Below are 15,279 nucleotides of genomic sequence, written 5' to 3'. Positions count from 1 at the left end.
ATTCCACAAACATCAAGTATGGCTCCAAAGTAGGGTGATAGATTAATTGGTATTTTAAATACCTACTATACCTATAATCAGTATATTGCAAATACCTATTGAAAATATGACCTTAGATTTTGTTTATCGCCATGATGGAGCAAATTGAACTTGTGGAATAAGCACACTTGCATCTTGAGAAAAACCTTATCAGATCTATATATACATGTATATATATGTATATGTATATAAATATAAGAATAATTTTTTTATATTTTATTTGCCGAGATTATACAAGTGATATAAAAGATGATAATAATTGACAAGATTTTGCAAGATAATTTTAAATATTTTTAATATTTATCAACTCTCTATTATTATAATTGTTATTTGCTATTTTTATTCTTTTTATTATTATTTTTATTATCACTATTCTTGTTATTATTAATATTATTGAATATGAGTATAAACTGTTGTATCATTATAAAGAATAATTGTTATCATTAAAACAATGCTGTTTAAAGTTGCAGCATTTACATTATTCTATATTTAAAATAGATTTTATAAAATTTAAATCTTTCATTTGACGTCATTTAAACTTGGCATACCTTTCAATTGATCTGAAAAAGTTTCTGATTACTTTTTTTAAAACAAAACCATTTGATTTAAATGAAAACCCATCATGTGAAAAAATGCTGTTAATTTTGTATCATTTAATATCCGATTTTATTAGAAATCCACCATAAGTTTTTTAAAAATTTGGACATTACCTTTTTTATTATAAACTCATACCAATTATTTTTTTTATATTCATGTTCTTTCAGAAATGCGTAGAGTACTGAAGTTTTATCGAACAACTTATAGAAAAATGGATCAATTTTATATTATTCATGTTCTTTTAGAGATATGTGGAGCACTGAAGAGATTTTATCAAACCACTTATGGAAAAATGGATCAACTTGAGCACAATTTAATAAGTCCTGGTAATGTTGATCTTTTAAACAAGTTTGTAGAATTAACAGTAGTTGATGCAAATGAAGCAGAGAGTGATATTGTAAATATTGCTGAGCGAAACTTGTTTCTTCACAGACAAACGACTTATAAACCAATTGAGTTTTATGAAGTATTCTCAAAAGAACTACCTTTACTCTTGATATCTGGTATTGCTGGAATTGGAAAAACTTGTTTGCTCAGAAAATGCTTACTTGACTGGGCCAGTAATACCTTATGGAAAAAACTTGATTTTGTTTTTTATCTTGAATGTAGAAAGTTAAATCAATATCAAAATATTACTAGCATAAACCAGTTGCTAAAAGTTTTCTACAAAAATGTTTTTATAAAATGCAATGTTTGTGAAGACTTTTCAATTTTATTTGTGATTGATGGGTTGGATGAGTTTGCTTATTTGGATGAATTAATAAATCATAGTCCCCTAATTCCAAGCAGTCATTCCATAGTTAATGTGTTAGCAGATATTTTGGACTTTCACAAATACAAATGTGTTGTTGCTGGAAGAGTTGGAGCTATATTACAATATAAAAATAAAATGACAGAATGTAGGGAGAAGTTAGTCATTCAAATAATGGGTTTTAATGACCTTGGAATAAATGAGTATGTAGAAAGAGTTGAAAATGCAAAAGAAGCTATAAAACAATTTCTAAAGTCATCTCAGATTGCTAAAGCAATGGCATCTGTCCCTTTTTACTTATCAGCAATGTGTACAGTTATTGGTTCATCTATGCTCAGGGGTTCTTTATCATTCTTCAGTACAACAGAGTTGTATTGTTGCATATTTCTATACTTTTTGCAAAAGCATATAAACAGAAACAATGAACCTGTTTATAAGTTGATGGAAAAGGAGAGTAGCAAGCAATACATTTTAAATGTTTGTAAAGTTGCTTGGCATTTTTTTAATGAAAATAAGGTTGTTTTTTCCCAAAAGGAGATGGAAGTTTATTTCAAAGACAATTATAAAACTGCAAATGGTGATTTGGGTTTCATTGAAAAAGTTGAATCACAGCTTGGTTTTCAATATCAATTTGTTCACCTGACTTTGATGGAGTTTTGTGCTTCAATATATGCGCGCTATAATTTAAGTCCTGAGGAGATTATCAGTAATAAAAGTTTGCGAAGCTGCTTACCAATGATCTGTGGACTGAAAAAAGAAAATGGAGGAGCTTTTTTGAGATTGCTTGCTAACTTGAAAACTTCAAAGAAGGAAAATAACTCTATGCTTGGTAAGCTCATGAAAAGAATGAAAGAAATTTCGAATTAGATTCTAATTCTTTTTTTTTTGTTTTTGAAAACATCATTTGAGTTGTAATTTAAAGAGAAACTTTTTATCTTTTCCAGATGAAGGAAGAACTTTATTGCTTGATGCTGTGCTTTGTAAGTGAAAGAATTCTTTTTAATATGTTGACTGTCTCTTTTTTAAATTAAAAATATCAATCCACTGAAAAAAAATAGCAACAAAAAAATTGCCACCAAAAACTTGTAATATTTAAAATCGAGAAGAGACTAAAATTTATATATATATATATATATATATATATATATATATATATATATATATATATATATATATATATATATATATATATATATATATATATATATATATAAATGTATGTATGTATATATGTATGTATGTATGTATGTATGTATGTATGTATGTATGTATGTATGTATGTATGTATGTATGTATGTATGTATGTATGTATGTATGTATATAAAGGGTAAATGATTTAAATTTGTTTCTCCTCTCGCTTCTTTCTTTCCTCATTAAGCAAGAAGTTTTTTCTATAATAGAATTTCTTATTCTTTTTTTTAGCTTTGATTCGAAAACCTTTTGAGCCACTTAGTTGTAAGAATTAATAATATTTGTTGTTTGAATTTGTTTATGTAAATTTTTATTTTCGATAAAATTTTTGCAATTCGTTCACTCGCAACAAGTTTAAAATAATTGATGAATTCGACTACTTTTCTTCTCTCAGTTGTAAAATACAATTAAGCATTTCCAGCTAAAAATGATCTATTTTTTGTAAAAACACGGGAAGAAGTTGCCACAATGATCCCAAGGCTAATTGGCAACATGTGCCAACTAACAACTTTTCCCATTAGTCTTAAATTCACTTAAGTTATATAACATTACAGATCAACAGACATGAGGAATTATAAAAGAAAAGTATACAGGCCTGTGATTCTAAAAATGTTACAAAAAAATGCTGTTGATGCTATTTTTATAGAAGGAAAGTCTATTCGATTGACTTAAGGGCAATAAAAGTTATGTTCAAAAAATACTGTGGGATAAAAATTATCAATAATTTTCATAAAAAGGATGCACATGAAATAAATGCTTAACGTTGCTAAACTGGCCTCTTTTTATGTGGTATGCCAACTTACCCTGAGAGTATAGGAAACTTTTCCCAGGCCGGGGTAAGTTGGCACTTTTTTTTTCTTTCTTGGAGGCCCTTTTAGGTCACCATTAATTTTTTTTAACAATGTTTGACACTTGAACATGCTTGCCAAGTTCATATTCTTTTGAACTGCAGTTTGATATTTTTAAAAAAAGTTCACCCAGAAATGCACGTAGCTCAAAAACTGTAGCCAAGTAGCCCCGATCTCCTCTAATGCCAATGTTTCTCGATTTTAGCAAAAACAAGTATTTTCTGTCTGTTTGAAAGTTTCTATTAAAAAAAGTACAAAATTTTCAATCACGTTTTTATTTCTAAGAATTGTCATGAGACGCTCTATATATTCTTAGAAGAACTGAGAATATTACAGAATATTGTTAAGATTCTTAGGAGAACTGAGAATGTATGAAGCGTATCATAATTAGAGCGAAGAGAACGATTAATTGTTGTTGCAAATAAATAAATGCTGATAATAATATTAATAATTTGTTATTCTTCTTTTTCAGATTCAAAATACGATGATGCAAATGCTCGAAAGATGTTCATGGAATGCTTCTTTGAAATGCAGGCATCGATGACCGAGGATTTAAAAAGATCAATCGATGAACGAGAGTGGTGGATTGATATACGCGATGGAAAAACTGCTCACGAAGTGTCACATGAGAAATATTTCATGGAGAAATATTTTGAGGCAGGATGCAAGTTGTTTCAATTATATGTTAATAAAAAGATTTTATCTGAGGATGACCAAAATTTTATCATTTTATGTTCGACCAACGTTCATAGTGTCTTGTTAAAGCATCCAGTGAAGATCGATGGGTGGACACCGCAACATGAGATGAAATTGATAAAATATTTGCAGATAGACATCAAGGATACTTTCGTATCAAAGAACGAGTTCGAAGGTTATGTCCTTCCGTGGATTCGACTCGCTGAAAAATTGGTTCTTGACCTTCACAAAAACACGAACTTCATCAGCGACATTTGTAAATGGCTTCGTGGTTCGATCTTTGATGTGAAGATCAATTACCGTGGAAATATTTTTTGTGATATCGAAGAGTTTGAAGTAAGAAACAAGAAAAAATGTTTAGTAACTTAAGTAAGAAATAGTTACAAATATAAATATGTAAAAGATAAATATGATAGGGGAACCAGGGGCAAGATGATGAACGTTTTGAAAAGCACTTATATCTTTGTTAATAACTGTTCCAATAAGTAAAACTTTATCAAGAAGTGGTTTAAAACTATTAAGCGTTACTAATGCATCAAAAAAACCTCATAAAATTGAAAATAGCCTGTATCGTAAGTTCTAGTTAATAAAGTAAGCAATGTAAATAGAAATGTAATTTTTAAGAAAATAAAATTATATATTTATATACGACTAAAAAACCTAATATCGCTCTTTTTTTGGCTTTGTCGTTCTTCTTTCTATTTTCAGTTACAGCTACTGTTTTTTTAGACTGATTCTTCTTTTCTTTAACAACTTTCTTTATTTTTTGCTTTACCAATTTTTCTTGTTTTTCGAGTGCAGCTAATTGAACTGCACCTTTAAAAGGCGAACTTGTTTCTCGCTTGAATTTTCGCTTACGGCTAGCACTATTTGTAACTCTGCAAGCAATAGGATAAGGTCGAATATTCTCAGGTGATACTGTTTTTGGCACATCGTTTAACTCTATTTGGGTTCTATCAACACTCATCTGTATTCAACTGAATGTATTTTGGTTCAGTGTTACCAGTTGGCAACAATAAAGAGTTGTTTTTAAATGATATGGTCAATGCTGATGTAACTACATTAAGTTCCACCTTTGATGTTGACTGTTGCTGGTGATCTTCAACCACTGGAACAAAATATTACAGAAAAAATTATACAATAAATTTCATAAAAGCCATCATAAAACTATTTAGGTTAATTTTATGTTATTTCATATTCTATTATTTAGTATAATTGTCCAATATTATATATAAGCTGAAGCAGGCGCGTAGCTACCCTTATAGCAAGAGTAGGCACAGCCTAAGGGCCCGTCGAAAAAGGGCCCAAATAGCAGCTTTTAAAGTTCGTTTCGTTGAAGTTTTAAAAGCAGTTACATAAATAGTACTGCAATCAAATAAGGTGGATAAAAGAAATGAAGCAGCCAATATTAAAAAACAAATCGAAAATTTTGAGTTTGTATTTATTACTGTATTTTTATTCAAAATCATGACTGAAATCAATTATGTATCTAAAATTTTACAAAAAAAAAAATGTGGATTTAAGTACGGCAGTTTCTGCATTCGAAAATTTAAATATTAAACTAAAAATGTCTCGAGACTCATGAATAATTTAAAATGGAAGCTAAAGTGCTAGCAAACTTGTGGAAAGTTGATCCGCGTTTACGTGTAAACGACGAAGATTTGTAAAACGTCATTTTCATGAATTATCATCAACTAGCAATAAGCAACCCGTAAAACGGGTTATGGTCGGTCTGTTAATTTATAGTGGCTGTATTCCACAATTTAAAGTTGCGAAACCATAACTAATACCCTTTTAGAAAAACGCCTTCAAATTTAAAAAATTAAACCATCTGTAAAGTTAAAATAAAAAGTATGCGGAGGTAAAATAATTTACCAATTATTTAATATTGAGTAATTTACCATTGTTACAATTTACCAGTGTTAGGCAGAACCATTTTCCTCGATATTACCAAGTTCAACGCAATACGTTTTTAGTTACTGACTCAAAATAATAACACTTCATAATGCTTTAAATTGACGAAAAAGTGAAGCTAAATTCTTGTGATATTTTTTATAACATGAAGTTTAATTTATAAGATAAATATAAAGCGAACGTTAATTATACATGAATTATTAACTTTTTGGTATCCCCTTGATACATGTTTCTTTAAAAAAGGAAACTGTCTTTAAAACGTTAAGTTCTCTTCAATATTTTGACACAAATAAATGACCTCCCTTCCCCGTTTTTGCCGTTTTACCTTAATGGTGGTCAGGAGAATATTTTTATTAAGAGTAGTCAAGTTTTTAATGAAGACCTTTTACCAGAATACCGAAATGTAAAACAATGATTTACGTGTATAAGAATTTTTTCTTTTTAATATTTATAAGAATTTAACATATAAGAATTTTTTCTTTCCTCAAAAGTGTTGCAAATGCAAACTAAGCTAATTAATTAGTTAAAAACCTTATAAAATTTAAGTAACTCCATATTTGAAAAATGCGCTAAACTACAATATTAACCACCAAATTACGTACAGCAAATTATTAGGCTTAAAATAGAGAAAACTTTAAAAAAAATTTAAGTAATTGCATACATTTATATCATTTTAACTGACCAAAATTTACAATAAAAGGTAATCAGGTTTCTTTTTATAAATCGTATAAATGCGTCAATCGTAAATCCTAAAGAAAAAAAAAAGGAATTATGATACTATAATTACAACAACAACAAAAAAAAAAAAAATAAAACACCGCATAAAAACTGAAAATCGATGTACCTATTTATAGTAACCCATTTTGACATGGCAGTTAATATAAACATTTATCGAAAATGTAACAATAAAATCTGTTTCGAAGTACAAAAGGATTAACAATACTATATATGTATATAAAAAAAAAACCAATTTAAGATATAAATTGCATTTTTACCATGTTGTCTTGGCTTTCAGTAAATAAATAAAAGCAGTAAGTTCCAATAATGAAACAACCTATTATTCATTTTTTACAATAGTCACCAACATGAAAGTGTCTATTGTTAAAAATGAATACCAACACAAAACATCACAACAATAACACATAACAATAGAATATTTACATCCTTGATCCTAAAATCCAGTGAAGATAACAAACCAAATTAAAATATGAAAGGCAAAATTAGAAAACCAATTTAAAGTTAACTATATTTATCTTTTTACTAAACATATAAATACATAAAAGTATATTTGTTTTTATGTTCAATATTAGTTATTCAATTACTTCAAATTTAGGACATGAAAACACCCTGGATTTAAAGATCAAGGTTGCATACTCTCATACACATTACGCTAAACATTAACAGACATTATTATGTGTTTTGAGAATAATTAAAAAAGGCTACACAACACAACCTAGCTCCAAAGCAGTAACTCCGCCTGGCACTAAATGCTGCCAAGTCACAACTCTGCTATAAGTACATCGCTTGGCTGGCAAGGTTATCAATCTTGCTCAACATAATGCCAAATCACACCACTTTGAAAACATGGAAACAACATAATTTAAACATATATACAACTATAAACAAATATGGTTTTATATAACACATTTGATTAATAATCTTTTCAATTTGATGAAGAGTAGCTTGTTCAGCTATTAGAAGTGGGACTGAGTGGTGAATGAAATCTTCCATCATAAAAAATTTGTATGTATTCCAGAGATGTAAAGGATTGTCAGGTTCACAAAAGATCTAAATAATTGAAAACAACTGTCTAATTTTCTTTGGCATGTCTTAAAACCGCCTCAGAAAGAGTATTCTGCCATTCAGTGTCATCTTGCAACAGACCTTTCAAATCACATGCTACACAAAACGTTTCAAGGACAATACCATTAACAGTATGCACATCCTCCCAAGATGTTGCTCCTTTTGCTTGCAAAAGTAACAGTCTAAGAAAAAACTATTCTCCAGTTGGATTAACTTTATACATTCTTACTATCACCTTATTACCACCCCTTTATCTAACCTTCCATTTACAATGTTTATCACCAAATATAAAGTGATAAGGAATGTCTACATACGAATAGCAATATGCTCTTTCATTTTCAGTATTTAACTTAAACCATGCCATTAGGTGCATATCATGCTGAGCTGCACAATCTAAAGCCATATGTTCTGCTCCTTCTCTAAAATACATTAATTGATTTTCAGGTAGATGTTTACCAAGTCACAGCACTTTAAAAACACAGAAAGAACATAATATAAACATATGTACAAACTATAAGCACAATAAATGTGTTTAAATATGTATATAAGGTTAAATATATACTAATACTAAAATAAATAAATACCTTATATACATATTTAAACACATTTTTAAAACAATTTGTAACACATATTAACACATACACAAACAGTAAAAAAACACTTTATATTAATATAAAAACACATTGATAAAACAACTATAAAGCACTTATTACCACATACACATACATATCAAAAAAGCATATATGCAAACAATAAACGTGTCCAAACAAAAATTCTAAAAATGATGCAAGAAAATTTAAAAAGTTACAAAATATATATTTACAAACAATTCACTTTACCTTCTTTTTTTTTTCTCATAAGAACTGTAATCTTCATAACAACATTTAACCTTTACATACAATAACATGTCACATGCATTGTCAGTGTTGGCACAAAATTTTAATTTTTTTTTTCTAAAATTTCTAAAAAAGAATAAAAATAGTTGATAGCATCACAGAAATTTCAAAGTAAAAATAACAATTTTATGGAAACAGCAATAGTATAACTTTAAATAACATCCATACCCCTATTTTCCTTCTAAAATATAAAATAATAAAAATAAAACTGCTAAAAGAAAAACTAAAACAAACAAAATCTAAACGATTTAAAAAATTAAAATCCTTTCTACTTTAAATCCTTTCTACTTTATCTAATAAAAGTTTTAATCCTTTCTACTTTATCTGATAAAAATGTATATATAACTATTTCATATACTTACTTCAATTATAATATGATATATGATTGATTAAGATGATTCTTTATGTAATATATCTAAACTAATAATTAAATTCCAAAAGGAAAAAAGTTTTAACTTGCTCAAAAGATCTTTTTCCAATGGCCGCGTGCATTTGAAGAACGCGCTCTACCAAAGCCTAGTAACTAATTCAAAGCCTAGGAACTAATGACGAAACGACGTTGAACATTAAACGTTAAGCATTTCTGTAGGAATTATATTATGATTATCGTTTTAGTAATAGTGAAGAAATATTCAAGGTAAATGTTTTTTATTATACACTTTACAAAATAATTGTCCAAATCGTTAAACGATTCACCGGAATGAGAACTATCAACCATTATTTTGCATTTCTTGAACGTAAGAATATATTAACGATGTCGCAACAAAATATGGTAAAAGCTTGTGATACACTTTGCAGCAAATTCAAAATCATTTTGTCCAACTTACCACAATATTAAAATTAGATTTAAACCACACAATGACAATTAAACAGCCAGCTGAAATAATGACAACCAAATATAGTGTATTTGAAAGTGATTTTTCCGAAATTAACATGACAGTTCTTTTATTTTTCACATTGCCCGTAACGGTTGCAAGTGTGGAAAAAAGTTTTAATGAATTAAAAATAATTAAAGATTACAATAGAAATGCAACCACTCAAAGCAGACTACATCATCTTGCATTACCAGCCAAAGAGCATAAAACAGCATCAACAATGGATGTTAAAGAAGTTGTGAATAACTTTTCAAATGCAAAAGCTAGAAAAAACGTTTTTTAATATTTTGTACTTTGTAAGTGTTTTTCATACTGTGTTCTTTTCTGTAACAATAATAAGCTACTGAATTTATAATATATTTACTGAATTTACTTTTTTTATAAAATAATTTAACTTAAGGGGACCCCTCAGGGGATCTTGCCTATGAGTCCGAAACTTTTAGCTATGCTACTGAGCTGAAATTATTAGCTTACTTAAATTATAAATATATAAATTCTCAGGTAAAGATTTATGAATAAAAAAACAGAGACAAACATTTAACTTTTGTTTTAAGAAACAATCAAAAAACTAAACTGTCTAAATAATATATAATTTACTTATTCCTGATTGATTATTTTATATGATCTGATTTTTTGGCACTGGACTATCACTGGTCAATAATGCACAGTGAGTCAAAATCTAAAAAAACTGGCAAAAAACCTCTCAAAAAAAAATGTTAGGAACAAACAAATTGATTTATAATGTAACTAATACCACCAGAAAACTGGAATTAATTGCTTTTTGGTTAATTTTTAAGGATTCATAAGTTTTTGCACCTTTTTCTGAGATATATTATATATTTTTTATTGCGAAACTCGCGTATAAGATGTTCCTTTTAGTGTCACTATTTTAAAGTTGATACGTGTAAAAACAGTTCAAAATTTAATTTGAAGGCTTAGGGTTAAGATATTTGGTAAGTATAAACAATATTTTTGGCACTGCATTTTGATTTTAAATTGTCATTCCTGATATCTTAGAAAAAGTACTCCATATTGATTTCTTGACCATGATTTTGGTTGAAACCATGAGTTTGGTTGAAAAACCAAGAGATTCCACCAGATTCCATGGTAGTTTTAACATTTTCCCATTGATTGGTATACATTAAAACAGGAAAAAAAATCAAAAGCCCGAAATTAACCCTTTATACCACGTTTTAAAAAAGTCAAATGTAAAATTTCATATTAATTATTTTTCACACATTTTTCACACTGCATTTGCATTACAGAGGTAATTTGTCTTAACTCAAAAGCCAACATTCAAAAGCTCTTGCTCAAATAAATCATTTTAAATTTCAAACCTCAAAAACCAAAAGTTTATCTTGTTTAAGGTTACCGATTTGGTTGAACATCCTGCTGAAGCATTGTCATTAGCTTTAATAAGAAAAGCCTCTGAAAATCCTACCAAGAAAGATTTTGTTTTTGTCATGAAAAATGCTGGCAAAGTTAAAAGCATAGAGGTTAATTTTTCGATAAAAATGAAGATTGAAGATGCCTAAAGCTTTAAGTTCAAAGTGATATTTCCGATGAACAATATCAATTTATCAGAAATTCATCCAAATTACAGAATGCAGATATTTATCTTTGACTTCATGAAATTATGAATGAAAGACAGAAATGTTTTCCTGAGGGTGTAGTTCTAACAGAAATATCTGCTTTTAACTCCTCTACAGAGTATGTTTAACCATACTCTGACATGGATACCAACTTTTACTGAATGCCAAAACTCTATGAGAATATTTGCTGAGACTGGAGGAGGAGTTTGAAGGAGTACTTCATGGGGTTTGGGTTGAAGGGGGTTTTGATGGTGTCTCCTAAAAGTGTATAATAGGGTTATGACTTTTTTTCAACCTCATACTCCTGTGCTGTAGTTTGATGAACTTTTACCTAAAAAGTACGAAATGAAATATTATTTGCATATCTCTTAAAAAAAGTTCACCCCGCCATTGAAAAATTGATTTTGACATAAGTACTACTAAGTATTCAAATGTATTCAGAATATCATAGTCATATAATACAATAAATTTTCAATCGAACAATAATTCAGACCGTTGACCTTGCTCTTGCTCTTGCTTATTGTATAGAAGGAATAGAAGGTGCAATTTTTCTTTATTTTTGCGTGACGAATATATTTCCTCCATTTTTTTGATTGCGCACTCTACGCAATGATTACTTCTGGGGATCTGTAGTATGAATGGCTCTTGCTTCCAGTGATTTTTCAAAGAGCTTAAAAATCATTTTTGTACAAGTTGTTAAAGTCGTTTCCGTTGTACAGTTGGACTGTAAAGCAGTGGTCTACCCAGCCATATGATATAAATCGACATACTCTCTTCAGAACCAGTAGCGTAGCTAGCATGGGTGACACCAAGGGCGAACATCGGTGGTATCACCCCTTGAATACGGTTAAAATTAACATTATGTAAAAAAAAATTATCAGATAAACTTGAAGTATGATTCAACATTTTAATTAAAGATTACAAAAAGTATTCCTGTATCATTTATAACCGCATATAGTTTTGGTTGTAATTATTAACCACGTGTAACCACGTGTAACCATGTGTTTTATTTAAATTAATTAATACTTAAACTAATTTAAAATAAATGTTTATTTCTTTAGATTTTTAGAGCTCATTATTTTTAGAACTCGATTTTAGAATTCGTTAGGTTTTGGTATATTTCAGAACAATTTGGTAAAATAAATTAAACATTTTATTATTTTTCGGTGTCACCTCTTAATGGTGTCACCCGGTGCGGCCCGCACCCCCCACACACCCCTAACAACGCAACAGTTCAGAACTGTCCTTGTTGAAGGAGTTAAAATGAAGGCCAGGATTGCTAGTATAGCTCTGGAATTCCACCACGGTTTGGTGATGTTGGATAATTTCTGTAAACAAAAATATACTGTTAAAAATATTTACGAGGCCCAAGTAACGAGCAAAGTCTTTTTCACACAGCTGTCCCACTTTAACTAACCATCATCAAGGAAACAGTGCGCTTGAATCCCTCTAGTACATATTATTATAGACTCTTACATCTCCAATATCAACAAGAAACGAACGAGTTGATCAGAAATGAAGATCTTACAGCTGAAATGAATTGACTGATCAAGTTTGAGGTAAAGTTAGAAGTAGCAAAAGGCAACCCCTGAAAATGTAAGTTTCATTAATCGCATCAGTGTCAAAAACTACAAATCTGAAAATGAAAAACCAGCTCCCCCTGATGCTTTGACTTTTTTAATGACGTAATAACAAAATAAAGCTGTTTTTGCTTACTATACTTTTTTCTTTTTTTATCTTTTGGTCATAGAATAGTAAGATTATAGTATTGTGAGGGTGGCTTTTTTTATTTATTTTAACTATTATTATTATTATTATTATTATTATTATGTTTTCTGTTTTGCTGTAAAGGCGAAGGGGAATGGGAGTTTGGTGTTAAGGTGTTATGTTTGGATTAGGTATATGGAGGTTGGGAACGAGGTTAGTGGTCTGGGAAGTACTTGGTTAGGAAAGGGCTAGGTTTGGGAATAGTTTGGTTAGGAATGGGCAAGGTTTAATCTAAAAGGGCTAAACTTATAATCGCCGTCCTCAGTATATTCTATAATATAATAAAAATCAACAAATGTTCTATTAATGTGTAATGGTAGCACTCTTACTCTTATAACTTTTATATAATACAAATAATATTCTCTTACGCTTCTTGCAGTGTTCAATACTTTTTATTTCAATTACTCCTCTTTCTTTTATATCTTCTTTTATTACAAATATCTCTTCTTTAATTAAATCTTCTGGTTATTCTCCAACAATCAATATTAAAATCTTCTTTTCTTCTTTTATTCAACTGCTTATTAAACTTCTTATTCCTCAAAATACTCTTCTTACCACAAAATTCTTTTTCTTCTTTAAAATCCTCTTTAAATCTCTTATAACTCTTTTCTCATAAAAATCTTCTTTTAAATCTTTTTAAAACTCTTTCTCTTAAAATTCTTAATTAAATCTCTTCTTCAAAAACTCTTTCTCTTAAAATTCTCAATTAAATCTCTTCTTCAAAAACTCTTTCTCTTAAAATTCTCAATTAAATCTCTTCTTCAAAAACTCTTTCTCTTCTTATCTCTTCCTCCACTTAACTGCCAGATTCTTTCTTTTTTTGAGCTTTTATAGTTTTTGCTTGTTTTCCTGTTGCGATATCTTTTCATTTATTTATATGGCAGGTTTATGAGTCTTCGTGTTTACGTCTTTTCTCCGTTGTTTTTAACTTTTCTTCTTTCCGTTTTATCGTCTACTTACGTGATAGATCGGTGAATCATCGTGTATAAGTCTTTTCTGATCGTTGTTTTTGACTTTTCTAATTGTCGCTTTATCGTTTACGAGTCTCCACGTTTACGTCTTTTCTCAGTTGTTGTTTTTAACTTAATTCTTTTTTGCTTTATCATTTATTTATGTGAATAGTGGACGAGTCATCTTGTATGTGTCTTTTCCGATCGTTGTTTTTAGCTTTTCTTATTATCGCTTTATCATTTACGCGTCTTCGTGTTTACGTTTTTCCACAGTTGTATTTAACTTTTCTTCTAACGCTTTATCACTTATTTATGTGAAAAGTTGGTGAATCATCTTGTGTATGTTTTTCTATCGATCGTCGTTTTTATTTTAGTTTTCCCTCCTCACAGTATACAGTTTTGGTTTTTTAAATCCAAATCTTTGATTTTAATTAGTAAATGTGCGCATTTTAGTTTGAGGAACCCATAATTTTTTTGTTGATATCTTCGTGCGCATAAAAGACTTTAGCAAGCATACGCGTGTGTAGTGCGCGCCTTAGATACACGTAAGGCCTATTTAAAAAATATATGGTATAAGTTTTATACGTAGTTTTATATGGTATTTGAGATCGAGGAATCCAAATTTTTTATTTAAATTATTGTTTGCACGCATAAATGGCACTGAAACCGGTACGCGTGGGTAATACGCGTCTTAGGTACGCATAAAATTTATTTCTAATAAAAAATTTAGATTTTCTGACCCAAAAGACCCAAAAATATTGATGTATCACATGTTTACATTTAGGTTACATAGTTTTTGCCGTTTTTTTACCTTGCTGACTCACTGTGTGATATTGGAAAGTTAGTTAAAGAAAAAATCTGCAGATTGAAGGGCCAGATTCCGGTTTCTTCAAATCCTTTTCTTGAAATGCTAGTTGTTGCTGATCGGTCATATGCATGTCATACGAGTGGAGGAATCTGTGCTTCAGTAATTGGTTGAATTAGGTGATTTACCATCAGTATCACAAGCTTGGCTGTAGTAAGTTTCGAATGATGAAAAGAAAGTAACATCAAGAGGTTGCATCATATGGGTATCATGTGATGGCAATTTTAGAATTATAACTGAATGTTTTTTCCAGTATTCAATGGCTGAAAAACTTATTTAAATTATGGTTATCCACAGTTAACAAAACAGGATCAGCAATGATTGATTTTGTGTGATAAGCAAAGTGCTTTAAATAATCTACAAAAATTTCCTGCGTCATCCAACCAGACTAAAGGGCAAAGCCAACTGAATCAAGTGGAGAATTATCCGTAATATCATGCCGAATGCTTTTTCGTGGAAAAATAAAAGCTGGAGGAATGTAAATTCCAACAGCAT

General features: G+C 29.4%; 1 protein-coding gene, 1 long non-coding RNA gene and 1 pseudogene across 3 annotated transcripts in view; 1 reads left to right on the top strand and 2 right to left on the bottom strand.

Moving 5' to 3' along the window:
• Positions 1–4,801, top strand: part of LOC145192303 (uncharacterized) — a 26,092-nt gene extending 21,291 nt beyond the window's left edge. Inside the window, exons 9-12 of the mRNA XM_090074083.1 lie at positions 882–2,216; positions 2,332–2,367; positions 2,810–2,842; positions 3,899–4,801. Coding sequence (XP_089930209.1) covers positions 882–2,216; positions 2,332–2,367; positions 2,810–2,842; positions 3,899–4,491 — 1,997 coding nt within the window. The 3' untranslated portion in view covers positions 4,492–4,801. The remainder of the gene's footprint in view (positions 1–881; positions 2,217–2,331; positions 2,368–2,809; positions 2,843–3,898) is intronic.
• LOC149894977 (uncharacterized) lies at positions 4,742–15,279 on the bottom strand (annotated as a pseudogene).
• On the bottom strand, positions 6,452–14,299 carry LOC149894978 (uncharacterized). 2 transcript variants are annotated; one of them, XR_016448109.1, is made up of 4 exons: positions 9,098–14,299; positions 8,679–8,916; positions 8,154–8,258; positions 6,452–6,785 (listed from the first exon to the last, which is right to left on the bottom strand). It is a non-coding gene; the product is annotated as an uncharacterized LOC149894978 (long non-coding RNA). The 2 variants fall into 2 exon arrangements; XR_016448107.1 differs by having other exon boundaries at positions 6,689–8,258; positions 9,098–9,571.

Source organism: Hydra viridissima, unplaced genomic scaffold, assembly GCF_058129835.1.
Source record: "Hydra viridissima isolate aposymbiotic clone 2 unplaced genomic scaffold, HvirCarnegie_v1 scaffold_1, whole genome shotgun sequence".
In the NCBI taxonomy this organism is placed as follows: Eukaryota; Metazoa; Cnidaria; class Hydrozoa; order Anthoathecata; family Hydridae; genus Hydra; species Hydra viridissima.
The sequence above is the reverse complement of the archived record's forward strand: the minus strand, read 5'-3'. Positions and strand labels throughout refer to the sequence as shown.